The sequence below is a fragment of the Bos grunniens genome, chromosome 14, assembly GCF_055505025.1.
Source record: "Bos grunniens cultivar Pamir isolate PY7600 chromosome 14, Bosgru_T2T1.0, whole genome shotgun sequence".
Classification (NCBI taxonomy): Eukaryota; Metazoa; Chordata; class Mammalia; order Artiodactyla; family Bovidae; genus Bos; species Bos grunniens.
This window is the reverse complement of record NC_141178.1, coordinates 60,363,512-60,379,503: the sequence shown is the minus strand read 5'-3', so window position 1 is coordinate 60,379,503 and position 15,992 is coordinate 60,363,512. Positions and strand designations below refer to the sequence as shown.

Genomic DNA, 15,992 nt, shown 5'->3' with positions numbered 1-15,992 from the left:
CGCCCGGCCGGGCCCAAGGGCGTGCGAGCGGCGAGTCGGGCCCGCCCACGGGCGCGCGCTCCGGCGCGTGCGCGCCCTCCGTCCCCGCGCCGCCCTCCGTCCCCGCGCCGCCCTCCGGCCCCGCGCGTCCCTGCCGCCCTCCGCGCCGCTGCCCGCGCCTCACAATGTCCCGCCGAGTGGCGCCCGGTTGGCTGCGGCCGAGGGCTGCCTGAGCTGACCTCCGCGTGCGGGCCGCGCATGCTCCTTGCGGGCGGAGGGCTGGCGGGCCGGGGCGCGCGGTCACTGACGACCCCGGGCATTCGGTCTCTGCCCTGCGAAGGTGGGGACTTGGGGCAGCTTTGGCGGCGTTTCTTTTAGGGGCCGCTCCACTGTTTACTTCGGGGGTCCGCTCCCCTCCTCCTCTAAACTGCAGCTGGAGAGGGAAACGGTTGTCACTGGGTTTCCACGGTTCACCGGTGGGCGGATGTGGAGTTAATACTGATTTAGGCACCCGACCACGGGAGGGGGCCCAATGCCTATGTACTAGTTGGTGGGGTCTGGGAGGAGCAGAGATGGTCACACTTAAAAGTTAGAATGCCCTGACCTTCGGAAGGTTACGACTGACCACTGGTGAAAAGCCACAACTTGTGAGCTATGGTCTCGTTTTGTTTGGGAGCTCACTGAGCACTGTACCCTGGGACACAGCCTCTGAACGCTGAGGAGCATCTCTGGAATGGGGGGCGTGGGCGAGGTCAGCATCTGTATGATTTTGGTCCAAGTGTTCAGATGGTCAAGCAGCATATCTGTAGGTTGCTGGTAGTCAGGAGAAAATACGGTTTTGGTGCTTTTCTGAAGGTGGGAAGATACCAGTTTGGGTTCATAAAAATTTTCACCTGGAAGTATCTACTATCTGAAGGCCTATTCTTCGAGTTTTCTCCTGGAACACAGATGCCTCCTTCTTTACTGTCTGAGCCACCAGGTAAGTCCCTGGATGCCTCATTCTTGATCTCCACCCTGAACTCCTTTCAGGGGGTATTGAAGGTCAGGGACTGTTGACTTCATTCTTGTAGAACCAGACGGCAAATGACATTGTCTTAATCTAGTGGAGAGATTTAAAGCTATATTGTTGTTGTCTAGATGCTAAGTTGGCCCCATGGACTGAGGCCCGCCAGGCACCTCTGTCGGTGGGATTCTCCAGGGAAGAATACTGGAGTGGGTTGCTCGTTTCCTCCTCTAAGGAGGTCTGGGTCTTCCTGACCCAGAGAGCGAAGTCGTGTGTCCTGCATTGCAGGCAGATTCTTTAACGGAGCCATCTGGGAAGCCCTAAAGGATATATACAACCTGTCAAAAGAGTAACAACCAGCCCCAAATGGAGCCAAGCCCTTTGTGCCAAGCCCGCATCATCACCAAACTGAAACTCACTACCTGAACTTGTCTGTTTCAGTCTCTGGAAAGATGTCAGAATCAGTCTGGAATTTCCTGGTGGGTATGAGGGTGTTAGAGAGCCTGATAGGATCCCTTCCATCTCCCCCCAAAAATGAGTTAATCTGCTCCCTCTTGATGAAAGTGAAAGAGGAGAGTGAAAAGGCTGGCTTAAAACAACATTCAAAATACTAATATGGCATCCAGTCCCATCACTCCATGGCAAATAGATGGGGAAACAACGGAAACAGTGGCAGACTTTATTTTGGGGGGCTCCAAAAATCACAGCAGATGGTAACTGCAGCCATGAAATTAAAAGACACTTGCTCCTTGGAAGAAAAACTATGACCAACCTAGATAGCATATTAAAAAGCAGAGACATTACTTTGCTGACAAAGGTCTGTCTAGTCAAAGCTATGGTTTTTCCAATAGTCATGTATGGATGTGAAAGCTGAGCGCTGAAGAACTGATGCTTTTGAACTGTGGTGTTGGAGAAGACTCTTAAGAGTCCCTTGAACTGCAAGGAGATCCAACCAGTCAATGCTAAAGGAAATCCGTCCTGAATATTCATTGGAAGGACTGATGGTGAAGCTGAAACTCCAATACTTTGGCCATCTGATGCGAAGGGCCGACTCATTGGAAAAGACCCTGATGCTGGGCAAGATTGAAGGCAGAAGGGGACGATAGAGAATGAGATGGTTGGAGGAAGCACTGACTGGATGGACATGACTTTGAGCAACCTCTGGGAGTTGGTGATGGACAGGGAAGCCTGGCATGCTGCAGTCCATGGGGTCACAAAGAGTAGGACACGACTGAGCGACTGAACTGAACTCTTGTTCTCATCTTCTTTCTACCTCTAAAAGTCCTCTGTCTGTGCAGCTCCTCAGACCTTTCTGCTTGCCATATGGGATGCTGCCCAATTCATGAATGGTTGCATAAAGCCATTAGTTTTTAATTTACTCAGTTGAAGTTATGTTGTTGTTGTTTTTTTTAAACTGAAGGACAATTGCTTTACAGTATTGCATTGGTTTCTACCAAAGATCAACATGAATCAACCATAGGTTTACCCATGTCCCTTCCCACTTGAACATCCCTCCCACCTTCCCCCCACATCCCAGCCTTCTAGGTTGTTACGGAGCCCCAGTTTTGTTTTTAACAGTCCTTAGGGAGTCCAGGGTAAAGAAGATAGTGAGCAAAGATCTTAAAAAAAAACCCAAAAAACAAAAAACTTCACATTACTCACATGATAGCCAGAATGCTGAAAGTTGAAGGTCTTATACATGTTTTTTTTGTTGTTGTTTTTTCAATCATTCTTGTCCTGAATCTGAGTGCTGAAAATTTTGTGGGTTCTCAAAACCCTTAAATTGATGCTGATTAAAAAAAAAGGGGGGTGTGTGGCTTTGGGGATTTTCATTGAGAGGCTCATGAGTCTACAGACCAATTTGAGGAAATCTGACAACTGAAACTTCTAAGAACTGATAGATACCACAGACCAATTTGAGGAAATCTGACAACTGAAACTTCTAAGAACTGATAGATATTAATTTTGGTAATGTTGGATTTCTGTCACTAATGTTTTATACTTTTCATCACATAGACCTGAATAGCGTGAAAGTTGCTCAGTTGTGTCCAACTCTTTGCGACCCCATAGACTATACAGTCCATGGAATTCTCCAGGCCAGAATACTGGAGTGGGCAGCCATTTCCTTCTCTAGGGGATCTTCCCAACCCTAGACCTAGGATCGAACCCTAGGTCTCCCGCATTGCAGGTGGATTCTTTACCAGCTGAGCCACAATGAAAGCAGAAGAGTACCGGAGTGTGTAGCCTACTGCCTTCTCCAGGGGATCATCCTGACCCAGGAATCGAACTGGGGTATCCTGCATTGCAGACAGATTCTTTACCAACTGAGCTACCAGGGAAGCCCCATTGGCCTAATATTTTGTCAAATTTATCCCCCCCAAAATCCATATTTAATGCTGTTTTAATTTTTAATGATCGTCATGTGGGATGTTATTTCTCCCACCATGAATTAAACCTGTACTCCCTGAAGTGGGAGCATGGAGTCTTAACCACCAGACTGTCAGGGAAGTCCCACTTCATTCTTTTATATGACTCAGTGGTTACTATTAACCAGGGCTGGAGTCAGGATGAACTTAAATAGTTGCTGAGGTGTTTTCTTATTACAAGGTCTCCTTAATGTGATTTAAACAGGGGCTAGCACAACACCCCTAGCATGTGGGTGGTTAATAAACATTATCCTGCAATGATGATGATGATGTAAAACTTCTATAGACATAAAGATCAATGACTTATGACTTATTCACCACACACCCTTAATTTTACATTCTTAAAACATAGGTGAGACTCATCAAATTTTCACTTTTATATGCTTGGTCAACATGTTGCTATGGGATAAATTGGAGTCTACAGCTAACCACAAACAATTATTACTTGTACTATTATTAACCGATGTCCACCAATAACATTACATAGCCTATACAACAAAAAGCATCTACTTCCCAGAAGTGCAGCACACTGTTTTATGTTTCCTGTGTCTCATTTATTCAATAGAAATTTTTTTGATGATAAAAAACAATATTGGAATGAACACTCACCCAGAAGCTCGTAACTTAGTGAAAACTATGATTTTTCTAGATAAGGGGGAAAATTGTGTTTCTTTCTGAAGATTAGGACATATTTTGCAACATATTTTGCAATTTTCTTCCCAGAATTATGAAATTTATAACAGAAAGATGATGAAATATATTGAACTGAGAAGCCTTAAGGTCAGAAACTAGCTTTTATTTTTTCACTGTATTTCTTTCTATATTTCTAAATAGAGTCTGGTCTTGTATCGTCACACTGTTTTACGGAACTCACATATTTGTATTTTTTTTTTCAATTGAAGGATAATTGCTTTACAGAATTTTGTTTTCTTTTGCCACATATCAACATGAATCAGCTACAGGTATACATATGTCCGCTCCCTCTTGACGGAGAAGGCAATGGCACCTCACTCCAGTACTCTTGCCTGGAAAATCCCATGGACAGAGGAACCTGGTGGGCTGCAGTCCATGAGGTCGCTAAGAGTCGGACACTGATCGACTTCACTTTCACTTTTCACTTTCATGCATTGGAGAAGGCAATGGCAACCCACTCCAGTGTTCTTGCCTGGAGAATCCCAGGGACTGGGGAGCCTGGTGGTCTGCCATCTATGGGGTTGCACAGAGTCCGACACGACTGAAGCGACTTAGCAGCAGCAGCAGCAGCAGCTCCCTCTTGAAAGTATTTGTGCTATTAGCTTTACAAAAGGCTTTTTTTTAACTTTTCAAAAGTACTCATTTTTGGAAGATCTCCCTTACCTTACCTTCAAATAATCTGGGAACAAAACTTTGACTTCGTCCATATTTTTGTAACAAGTTCAGTAGCTTGCTCAAATATTGCTCAAATAAAGGAATGAATGCAATTTTTTCTGTAGTTTTTTTCTTTTTCACCCCAACACAAGCAACTTGTGGGATCCGAGTTCCCTGACCAAAGCTGGAACCCCAGGCCCAGCAGTGAAAGCTCAGAATCTTAACCACTGAACTACCAGGGGATCCGCTTTTGTTTTTTACACTTGATTTAAAATAACTTCAAAAAGGTTTAGCTAAACATAGAAATAGCTGCCCTCCAAAATTTTATTTCCACCTTCACTACTTCTGATCACCAGTAGGAACAAATCCCCAGCAAGACGGTGAAACATAAAAGAAACAGTACAGGAACAGGGCATGGTCTGTATCACACTCACTTAAGACAAAAATAAGGAAGCTGATATTTCTGAGTGAAAATAATGTACTTTGGGCTGCAGATATTCAACTTTATACTATTAAAAAAATACTACTTACATAGTATAAGAGGCAGTGTATGAATCCTGGCTGCTTACTATTAGAATTTGGTTAGGCTGGTAGCTTATTAGAATTTGGTTAAGCTACCAGCCTTGCCAAGTCTGTCAAAGGAAATAACATCTAACCAACAAGGGGTTGTTTAGTTAGTGAATCAAGCCAGGGTGGCTCCTTCATTAACAGCAAGTGAAGTCAGCAAGCACAGGTTGGTACCAGCCAGCCATTGGTAATAGCTCGACTCTGGGTATTATTCTTGTATCTCAGGGTTGCCAACTGAAAGGCACTCACTATCTGCCTCTACAAGGATGAAGTCAGGAGCCACTGCAGCCCCTGTCTTTCAACAACCCCCTCACCTCAGAGTTCAGGTCTGAGATCAGGAGTGAGGCATCTATGTTCTGGGAAAAACTGACAGAACAGGCCTTCATATATTCAGATATTTTCAGACTTTACAAGCCCAAATTCTTGACTTTCCTTGTGTCTAGAAAAGCAGTGAAATCATTAAAGGGGACACCTGCTCCTCCTTACTAGCAGGAGCTTCTGCAAAATGTGCTTGACTCCACTCATTTCAATTGCTCAGACGTGTCCAACTTTGCACGCCAGGCTTCTCTGTCCATCGCCAACTCCTGGGGCTTGCTCAAACTCATGTCCATCCAGTCGGTGATGCCATCCAACCATCTCATCCTCTGTCGTCCCCTTGTCCTGCCGTCAATCTTCTCCAGCATCAGGGTCTTTTCCAGTGACTCTTGACTCCACTAAAATAACATATAAGCCGACCTTCCCCCCTACCTCTTCGGAACTGTTTCCCAGAGCTCAGTGGCTGTCTTCTAGGCTATAGCTCTCATTTTGCCCCAAATAACTCACAGCTCTGTGTTGTGCAATTTTTCAGTTGACAGGGCGTATAATCAGCCCAGCTCCCAGCTCCAAACCGGAACTTCAGCTCCGAGTATGCTATTCGGGGCTCCACGTGGCGCTCGGAGAAGACCCTGCCTCTCTAAGCACCAGACTGTGAGACAGCTCAGAACACACAGTGACACCAAGTCCTACAACGCGCAGCGTTTCAACGCGTGTTTGTGCGGCGAAAGAAAACGCAGCACATTCCAAGCCAAGAGCAAGGCACGATCTCTCAAAATACGGTCCCATCTCCAGTGAATTAAACACAAAGCCAGCTCAGCTCGGAGAAGGTAGCCTAGGGTACCCGCCGCTGCCTGGATGAAGACCGGCTCCCGGCGTGCCCCGAGGCCTGCGGCGCTGCGCGCCTGCTGCACGACGGGGGCGGGGCCGCGGCCGTAAAGCAGCGCCCGAGATCACGTGGGTGTGGATGCCAGGCGCCCTTGCTGCGTCTCATGCAAGCGGGTCATGGCCGGCCCGGTGCGGGGCGCAGCAGGGCCTTGGGCCCTGGACTTGCTTCGGGCCCTGCCTCGTGTGAGCCTGGCTAACCTGAGGCCGAACCCGGGCTCCAGGAAACCGGTAAGGCTGGGGATGGCGCGGGAGTCCTGGGGTCGCGGGTCTAGAGACGCTGTGGGAACGAGGGGCCTTTGAGCCCCTGCACTTGAGTGATGCGGGAAGCCTGCCCCGGTAGTCCCAGCTCTCAGGTTCGGGTTTAGAGGAGTAATCGGGTTAACCTGGGCGGGGAGCGAGGTCGCAGGAGGTGCAGATGGTTGTTTCATTCAATATTGGGTTAGCATGAAGTGCTTTTCCATTATACCTGTATCTTAAGGGGAAAGATATTTTACGTTCTGCAAGTCACTGAACACAGCTAGAAAAGCTGTTATGGGTATACTGTCACCTTAAAAATCAACTCATTGCTTTCGCCAAGTAAGAAAAAAGTTTTCTTTATAATTTGGTGTGTTGACCTCAGAGCAGTTCGAATAGTGCCTGGCACGTAGTGGGTTTGGCCCTTTGCTGGCTGGAAGGATGAATGAGGGCCTTACCAACAGACAGCGCAGAGGTGAAATATACTTTAAAAAGTGCATCTGCAGCTCATAAAACAGTCTTTTCTCCTTCTAGGAAAGACGACGAAGAGGTCAGAGAAGAGGTAGGAAGTGTGGCAGGGGCCACAAAGGAGAACGGCAGAGAGGAACCCGGCCCCGGCTGGGCTTTGAAGGAGGCCAGACTCCATTTTACCTTCGAATCCCAAAATATGGCTTTAATGAAGGACACAGGTAAGTTTGCTTTGTTTGTGGTTTTATTTTTTTGCTTTGCTTTGCTTCTTAGTGTAAAAATTTGTAATTCTGAGAATCACCAAATGATAGCTTGGTAGAAATTTTAATCCACTTCTTTAAACTTTTGCTACCCTTCCTTTGAACCATTTTTGGTAATGAAGTTTAGCCTGACTTAGTAGAGGAAAAAAGCCAGAGGTTACACTCAGACCTGCAGAATGGAGGTAATGATGCATGCTCTGGAGGTTTAGAATGATTTTATGTTTAGAACTCTGGCCCACTGTCATCACCCAGCAAATGGTAACTGCTCTTACTTTGAGATCCAGTAATGCATAATTCAGATAGTATGTTAAATTTTTCACGTATTTATTTGTATAAATGAGCGAAGTAAATGTAGGAGTTTTATTTTAAACCAACTAAATTGATACAGGAGAGCACGGGACAGAGCTCTGCGTTCATCTGGAGGTCTTATAGGAGGATAAGTCTGGCTGAGTTTTCCATCTGTTGTTGGTTTTTTTGTAGCTTCAGACGCCAGTATCAGCCTTTGAGTCTCAACAGGCTGCAGTACCTGATTGACCTGGGCCGTGTCGATCCCACACAACCTATTGACTTAACCCAGCTGGTCAACGGGCGAGGTGTTACCATCCAGCCATCTAAAAGGGACTATGGAGTCCAGTTGGTAGAGGAGGTAAGTCTGAATTAAATTTTTTTGGGAGTTTTGTAGATGACTGTTTCTGATTTCCATATAATCAACACTATGCCTCCTTTATTTTTATCTCTTTTGATTTGTAACCATTATGTAGTGGTTGATTGTGTTATATTCAGTTGTGGTTTTAGAAAGCCACTGTTCCCTTGTCCTGGGTTTTGTTCCTGTGTATCCATTCAGCTTGCTGCCTCACTCTGTTTGGTTCTCTGTTCAGATGTCATCCTAGTAGGAGGATCTTTTTAACTTTTTTTTTTTCCTTCCAAATTATTTGAGGCTTAAATTATTTTTATTGTGGAGATGTTCTTTATAAAGGAACACTCTCGTATCTGACGGTCTGCCTTATTGTGCCCAAAAGGGTTTTTCTTTGAATATATGAACACCTGATATTTATTACCAAGCAGTGCAGGCATTTTTCATTGTCTTCCTCACTGTAATGTCAGTTTTTTTTGAGTACAGGTGCTTTGACTCATTGCTGTATTTTCAACTGGCTTGTGATAGTCACTCAGTATTTATGGAAGAAAGGGATGAATGAAATCCAGTTCTGATTGTAGGGAAGAGGTTTTCTATTTAGAGGAGTTGGCCAGGAGTTTTATAGGCAAATGAACTTGTACACTGCTAATCAATTAATGCCCCCCCACCCCCTTTTTCTTCTGTGTCAATAATACAGTTGATCGCTGTGTAAGTGACTAACTTAGCGTCCACTAGAGGGAAGCATAGTTTATGGGAAAACCTTTCAGATCTTTGAAAAAGTAAACTTGGCGATAAAAGTTTTCCAAATAAATGATTTGAAGAGAGAATACCAAATACAGGATTAAGCCTCGGTACTCTACTTTAGGCATATCAAGGAACATGGTTATAAAGTAACATACGGAAAAACCCATGACCTCATGAGACCTTAAACTGCACATCCTAACAGCTGTGGACATATGTCTATTAAACTAGCAGAAATCATTCTGAAATCTATTGGTTGAGTATGTACAGTTATTCATCATTTACAGCTTTGTAAACCAGTTGCCCTTTTCTGGATTTCAGATTTGCAGTCAATATTGGGTAATAAGATGGTTTTGATCTTTTCAGCATAAAATGACCAATTTAGGAACATGTGTCCTAAGGTAAAACAAGATAAAAGAAACTTAATTGATATAAAGAAATACTAAATAGGCATCTTACAGCACTGAAAATGCTGGAAGTAACACTAGTGCCCAGAGACAGGGAAATGGTTAAGCAGTCTATGGAATAGTAATGAGAAATGTCAGGTAACGTGGCAAGACCTTGTTTTATTGAGTCAAAGGTCTCATTGATTGTAAAAATGCCTACCAGTATCAGGGAAGGGAGAAATGTGTCTTAGAATTGATGGAATATTTTGAAACTGGGAACTACCTTGTTTCAACCACACGAAAATAGCAGAAAAAATTTTACCACTGCAAAAAGAATGGTAGTGCCACCATCTTTTTATTTTTGTCAGAATCTGTTTTGAAATCAGGCCTAATGAAAGTGACCAAAGACAGGACTTGAAAAAGTTCAGAATTATTTTTACTTCTGTGGTCTCTGCCTCTTTCGCTCAAGAGGGCTGGTCCCCTCCAGAGCTCAGCTATTTTGTTCTTCCGTTGGCTCCAGCATGCTTGTTCCCCTGTTTAACCATCTCTTGGCCTCTTGCTTACTTGTGAGTCAGGAAGGTAAGCTTCTGTCTGTATCACATGACATAATGTTGTGGTTAGGAACACAGCCACTGGGACTAGGCTCCCTTGCTTTATGTTCTTGGGCAAGTTGCCCAGGCTCTCTGTGCCACCATCTATGGCATTGGTGTCGCAGTAATTCTATTGGTTTAGAGTTGTTTTGAGGGCTAAACAATCTCCTGTTAAGGAGGTGTTGGGAATGGGTGCTTATGATGGTGCCTGCTGAATATGTAAAATGGAAGTCTTATTATCCCTGCTCTTAGGGAATGAAAACTAAGAAAATAGAGTGGCCTAAAGAAATGAGGAACGATTTGGTGGTGTTTGATAGGACCTCTAAGCAGAGGTGTTAAAGTAGGAGCAGCTGCTGGGCTGGAGGCACTCCGGAGGAGAAAACAGGGCAGGGAGGAGGCCCTCGTGATTAGTTTGCTGGCAGCCCAGCCATCTCCTCACACACTTTGTTTTGATGGATGACAGGGCGCTGACACCTTTAAGGCAAAAGTTAACATCGAAGTTCAGCTGGCTTCTGAGCTGGCCATCGCCGCCATCGAGAAGAACGGGGGTGTCGTCACGACCGCCTTCTATGACCCGCGAAGCCTGGGTAAGCTTGTCCTCTCGGGGCTTGAGTCAACTGCCTCACCAGGGCTTGACTTGTTCAGACACCTCGGTTCCTGTTTTGGGAATTTCTGCTAGTGGTGTGGCTGGTGGGGCTCCGTCTTCTGATACACCTCAGCTAGTATGTCATAAAATTTTTTAGAAAAAAAAAATCTGGAGCTTAAATACCCTATGTTTAGAAATTCACTAATTGTTGGTAACCCAGGAGTGACTTTAACCTTCAAGATGCAAACTTTTGAAGATCAAGTGTTTCCATTTGTTTACTTAAGTCTACTAAGTTAAGAAAAAAATAAAAAGTTTTTGGAATTAAGCTCTCATCTTGGAAATACTTTAATAAATTAAAAGAATATCATAAAGAGAAAACCAGTATATATATCACCAGTATTTGCATCTCTCTTTTTATTAAAAATGTTTTTTAGAAATTCTGTGCAAACCCATCCCATTCTTTCTCCGTGGACAACCCATTCCCAAGCGGATGCTCCCCCCCGAGGCCCTAGTCCCCTACTACACTGACGCGAGAAATCGAGGCTATCTGGCAGATCCTGCCAGATTTCCCGAAGCAAGACTGGAGCTCGCCAAGAAGTATGGCTATATTTTACCTGACATCACTAAAGACGAACTCTTCAAAATGCTCAGTTCTCGGAAGGATCCACGGCAGATTTTCTTTGGTCTGGCTCCCGGATGGGTGGTGAACATGGCAGACAAGAAGATTCTGAAACCTACGGATGAGAAGCTGCTTGAGTACTACAGCTCCTGAGCTCCGTCCAGGGGAGCCAGTGGTAGGGCACTGGAAGGGGTGCTGACACATGTTTCCCACTGCATTGGCTCAGTTTGTGTTTCTGCAGAGGATGATGTTTTCTGTGTAATCACGCCTTTTTTTTTTTTTAATCAAAATTAAAAATACAGTAAGCAATGACTGTGTGGAAGATGTGGATCTGTGTGTGTCTCAGCAACATGAGCTCGCTGGCACGCTGCCCGAGGGAGTAGGCAGCTCTTAGACCATTTCCCCTTGAGTTTTCCATCATCTTCCCATTCAGGTCTTGTCTTATTGTTGCAAATCAGAATGAATGCAGATGGGCTGGGCTTGCTTTGTTGTCCTCTCGGTGGGGGTCCGAGGGCTGCTGATGAGCTGGTGTGCCTCTTGGTTAGCCCTGAGGATCCTCTTACCCAGAGTCAAGACAGCAAGCCTTTAACCCAGACTGATGAAGATGTTGGATGGGAGTGTAAGGCTGGTGAATAGTTTCTAAGTATTGCAGTGTTTTCTGGCAAGATTGAAATGAAAATTCCAAGTGAATTCATTTTTCTCAACTCTGGCAAAGCTGTCGAAAATAATCAAACCATTAACATTTTTTTTCTTTGAAGAAGGTAAATATTCCAATTGATACAATTTTATTTATTTCCTAGACTTTGGAAACCTTTGTTTTGCAGTCGTTTTAAATGCTTTTGAAGAAAATGGTCAGTGGTTATATAAGCTATAAGAACAGTTGGTAACGTGAAAATTAAACTGTTAATGTAAAAGGTTTAGCAGTCAGTAAGCTTTTTTAGCTTTGCAAAGATCTGTTGTATCTAAACCACGTGGAAGCTTAATTTATCCTGATGTAATTAAATCTTGAATAATTCCTGGTAATTCTTCTACAGTAGAATTAAAATGATTGCTGTTTATTTTATTAAAATTTTTCTTAAAAACCTGAACAGTGCATTATTTTGTCAATTTATCTACCTCAGATATTGCTGGTATAATATTCAATTGATGAAGTAATTTATGTGCCAAGAGGATATTTCAGTTTATGCAGGATTATTTAGTTTGGTTTGTTATTAAGCCATTTCATAGTATCCAGAACTCATAAGAATCAATACTAGGATTACCTTTTCTGATAGTCACCTGTGAATTTCAGAGGATAGGCAACAATTTTAAAACACGCTTTTATTTCCAGGACACCCGGTGACAAGAGTTGGCAGTGCTGGGATTAGATTTGGCTCCACTGATTGGAGCCCCGGGTCTCAGTGGCTTGAATGAGATCAGGTTTCTCATTCTCTGAAGTGGAGTGTAGCAATCACTGTAGGGTCGACTGGTCTCTCAGTCCCTGGCTTCCCCCAGTCCTAGAGAGAGGTGCATCCTTAGGACCCAAATACAACCCACACAGAGCCGCTTTCCCCAAGACGAGTCTGGAAGCTGCCACACAAAACGTGCACTACACCCATCCCACTGGCCAAAGCTTGGCTACAGCCCTTTTCTAACACAAGGGGCTGAAGTCTTTTCTTTGGCAGCTTGTGTTCTCAGCTGAAAAACCCTGATGGGTGAATCACGAGTGGGAATGTTGACAACCAGCAGTGGGGGTTGATGCCTCTTTGGTATTGACCAAACTTCAACCCTGAGGTTAGTTGACTTAAATTAGACAAACATCAAAAAAAAGTGCAGAATTCATTATTTCTGTGCTTAATAGTAGGGGTTTCTGAGGTGGCTCAGTGGTAAAGAACCCACCTGCTAACGCAAGGAGGTGGGTTTGAGTCCTGGGTCAGGAAGATCCTTCGGAGGGAGAAAGGGCAACCCATTCCAGTATTCTTGCCTGGAGAATTCCATGGACACAGGACCCTGGTTGGCTGCAGTCCGTGAAGTCACAAGAGAGTCAGCACAACTGAGCATGTGCTTAATGGTATGTTCACTGTTCTGTTCAGTAAGTTATAAAACTAAGTGAATAATTCATCAATCTGGGTAAGAATGATGTTTTTGAAGGAGAGGGATGATAAAGAACCAGACACCATCTGCTTTTTTTCCGTGCCTCCTTTTTCTAAACATTTTGACCATCAAGCTGTCTTAGGCTGCCTGTGTTAGATTCTAGAAAGTTATATGGAATACTGTATGTGGAAGAAGAGAGAGATTGCAAAGAAAAACAGCAAGGTACACAGAAAACATGTTTTTGATGATTACAGTGGTTCATTAAGAGAATACACTTTCATTTTTTAAAGTCACTGGGAAAGGTCCTCAAAAACTTTCTATCATGAAAGTAGCCAATGCCTGTTTTGAAATTATGTAATACTGAAGTCTAAAAAGTGAAAGTCCATATTGTCTTACTGTTAACTGGTTCCTGACCTACTTCCCAGAGGTGAGAAAACCACTGGTTGGTTTGGAGTCCTTTTTTTTTATTTAATCAAAACGGCATAGACGGCAAATAAAGGCAGTTACCTTGTTACATCTAATACCGTTTCAAAAACGCTTTCCATTAGAGTAAACAGCACCTTTTTTCTTTCCCTTTTTTTTTTAAATTATGAAAATATGATAACACATTTATGGGAGACTTGGAAAATACAGACCAAAGTTACTTGTAATTCCACTACATAATTACGATTATTTTTTTTAGTAGATTTTTAGTTTTGATGTCAAACTCTCAAAAATTAATAGAAGAGAAAAAAAAATTAATAGAAGAGATATACAGAAAAGTGGGTATAGTAGACCTGAAAAGCACTATGAACTAATTCAACATAATTAAGATTTGTACAGTTTTCATGCAACAGTAGGATACAAATTTGAAGTTTCCATAGACTATAAGCTAGGAGACACTGGAACATATCCAGGGGCATAAACGAAAGTGCATAAGTGTCATAGTCTAAAAGTATTGAAACGTTACAGTCTGTTCTCTTGTCATTGTGGAATTGTGTTAGAAATCAATATCAAAAGTTAATTGAAAATAACCCACATATTTTCAAGTGCAATGTGACCTTTACTGAGAGAGATACTTAGCCGTTGAAAGCCTTAGTGAAGTTAGACTGAAAAAAACACAGGGCGATTGCAGAGAAGAAAGCATTTAAATGAGAAATTAATATCAAACTTATAAAACCCCATGTATTTGGAAATTAAATGTCCGCTTCTAAATGATGTCGACTCTTATTCTTAACTAAGCTATTCACATAGGCCTCGCTGGTGGCTCAGATGGTGAAGAGTTCACCTGTAATGTGGAGACCTGGGTTCGATCCCTGGGTCAGGAACATCTGGAGAAGGAAATGGCAACCTGCTCCAGTGCTCTTGCCTGTAGAATCCCATGGACAGAGGAGCCTGGCTGGCTACAGTTCATGGGGTCGCACAGAGTCGGACAGGACTGAGTGACTAGCAAGCCGTTCACACAGGGTCCGTTAGATAAGTCCCTTCACCCTCCTGGCTGAAGCGTGGTGACCGGTACTGTTTGTAGCACAGGCTCAAATACCGTGATGATTGAGTTGTCTTGGGCTGAGGAAGGCTTCTATGACCTCAACCTTTTGTGCAGAAATGAACTTCCTTACATTTAAGCACATCCTGTCCTGTGTCCATCTGGAGTGGACCACTTGTCTCTGCAGAGTGTGGGCCTCGCTGTGGGTGGGCTACTACCACCGCCCACCCCCACCCCCCGGCTGTGCTGCTGGAGCTCGTCTCGTGATTCAGTTCACAGCCGTGTTGGGGGGCCCCGACAGGCAGTTCTTCAGGAGACGTGAAGGGGGGAGGTAATCACGGGCAAGTGGATGATGGGACCTCAGCTTCCAGCCCCAGAAAGTACTCAAGAGGCCCTTAGGAGTGTCCCCCGCGCCCAGTAAATGACTCAGCTACCCGGAGCCGCAGTGAGAGTGGAGAAGGAGGCGGGCAGACACCAGACTTGCTGAAGTTGGTGGTCTCGGGCCCTCCAGGTGGAGGGGAAGTCAGGAGAGAACGATAAAGGGAAGAATGAAAACAGGAAACAGGTGCCTGGTGATGCGTCACGCCAGGGAGCACTTGCTCGGGGCTCGGGGCTTAGTCACAAACAGCTGTATCCTGGCCTTAATCTCGTAGTCCTGCAGCTCATTCTCAGCGCAGGCACGTTCCACATAGTCTGTCCACTCGGCTCTCATCGGGGTCAGCAGAGAGACTGGAGCCGCGTTATATAACAGTGCCCTGTGCCAGGTCATTTCCAAGACAGCAGGTCTAAGTAGGAAAGCCACACGCCCTCCATTTACATCCCAGTCCTGCCTGGTGTGACTTAAGCCTGTTCTCACCGGACATGGCCTGTGCGTGTCTGCAGAGAAGTCTTCAGTTGATATGGGTTAGAAAAGATCTTTTAGTGCCTGAAAGTAATTACTGTGGATTGCTTTGGCTTATTTTCCTTTTCTTTGGCCGTGCCTCTTGGCATGGGGGTTCTTAGTTCCCCGACCAGAGATCAAACCCACACCCCTTGGCAGTGAGAGCATGGAGTCCTAACCATTGGACCCTCAGGGATTTCCCCTCTTTTCCTCTTTTAATGTCCCTTTGTTCTTTGGGTTGCGGGTAGACTCTGCAGTGGCAGAGCTAGTGTCCGACAGCAGCAGCAGGTCTGCTGAGCATGTGTCAGAACAAAGCACACTCCCTGGCGTCAGTGAGTGTAGACCCTGTGCTGTGTCAGGAGGATTGGCTATGGCGTGCATGGCATAGCCTTGCATCTGTAAACCTCGGTGATGATCTAGGCTTTCACGGAAGCCGGCTTACCCGGCGCGCATCGTCTAACTGCAACACCCACTCCTTCTGTCTCCTGTGGCTAGGGACTCACTGGGTTACCTGGGCAGGAGACTCACCCGGTT

The 15,992-nt window shown here is 44.7% G+C and overlaps 2 protein-coding genes and 1 long non-coding RNA gene across 4 annotated transcripts; 2 read left to right on the top strand and 1 right to left on the bottom strand.

Moving 5' to 3' along the window:
• The first annotated feature begins 119 nt into the window (after positions 1–119).
• LOC147359501 (uncharacterized) lies at positions 120–6,527 on the top strand. Its single transcript, XM_086336975.1, has 2 exons — positions 120–319; positions 6,170–6,527. Exons 1-2 carry the CDS (start codon positions 238–240, stop codon positions 6,430–6,432), a joined length of 345 nt encoding a protein of 114 aa, XP_086193101.1. The 5' UTR covers positions 120–237; the 3' UTR covers positions 6,433–6,527.
• Positions 6,528–6,610: 83 nt separating this feature from the next.
• Positions 6,611–12,128, top strand: MRPL15 (mitochondrial ribosomal protein L15). Its single transcript, XM_086336970.1, has 5 exons — positions 6,611–6,750; positions 7,291–7,445; positions 7,965–8,130; positions 10,299–10,422; positions 10,856–12,128. Exons 1-5 carry the CDS (start codon positions 6,640–6,642, stop codon positions 11,191–11,193), a joined length of 894 nt encoding a protein of 297 aa, XP_086193096.1. The 5' UTR covers positions 6,611–6,639; the 3' UTR covers positions 11,194–12,128.
• Positions 12,129–12,345: 217 nt separating this feature from the next.
• Positions 12,346–15,087, bottom strand: LOC147359499 (uncharacterized). Of its 2 annotated transcripts, none has more exons than XR_015140858.1 (3): positions 14,918–15,087; positions 12,919–13,104; positions 12,346–12,536 (listed from the first exon to the last, which is right to left on the bottom strand). It is a non-coding gene; the product is annotated as an uncharacterized LOC147359499 (long non-coding RNA). The 2 variants fall into 2 exon arrangements; XR_015140859.1 differs by having other exon boundaries at positions 12,919–13,037.
• Between the last annotated feature and the right edge of the window lie 905 nt (positions 15,088–15,992).

What these genes read in the sequence shown, in the direction of transcription:
- LOC147359501 (XM_086336975.1), top strand. Translation starts at nt 238, where the DNA reads ATGCTCCTTGCGGGCGGAGGGCTGGCGGGCCGGGGCGCGCGGTCACTG. An exon ending in TCGGTCTCTGCCCTGCGAAG is followed by an intron (nt 320 to 6,169) that starts GTGGGGACTTGG and finishes GCAATTTTTCAG; the next exon opens with TTGACAGGGCGTATAATCAG.
- MRPL15 (XM_086336970.1), top strand. Translation starts at nt 6,640, where the DNA reads ATGGCCGGCCCGGTGCGGGGCGCAGCAGGGCCTTGGGCCCTGGACTTG. An exon ending in ACCCGGGCTCCAGGAAACCG is followed by an intron (nt 6,751 to 7,290) that starts GTAAGGCTGGGG and finishes TTCTCCTTCTAG; the next exon opens with GAAAGACGACGAAGAGGTCA. An exon ending in CTATGACCCGCGAAGCCTGG is followed by an intron (nt 10,423 to 10,855) that starts GTAAGCTTGTCC and finishes AATGTTTTTTAG; the next exon opens with AAATTCTGTGCAAACCCATC.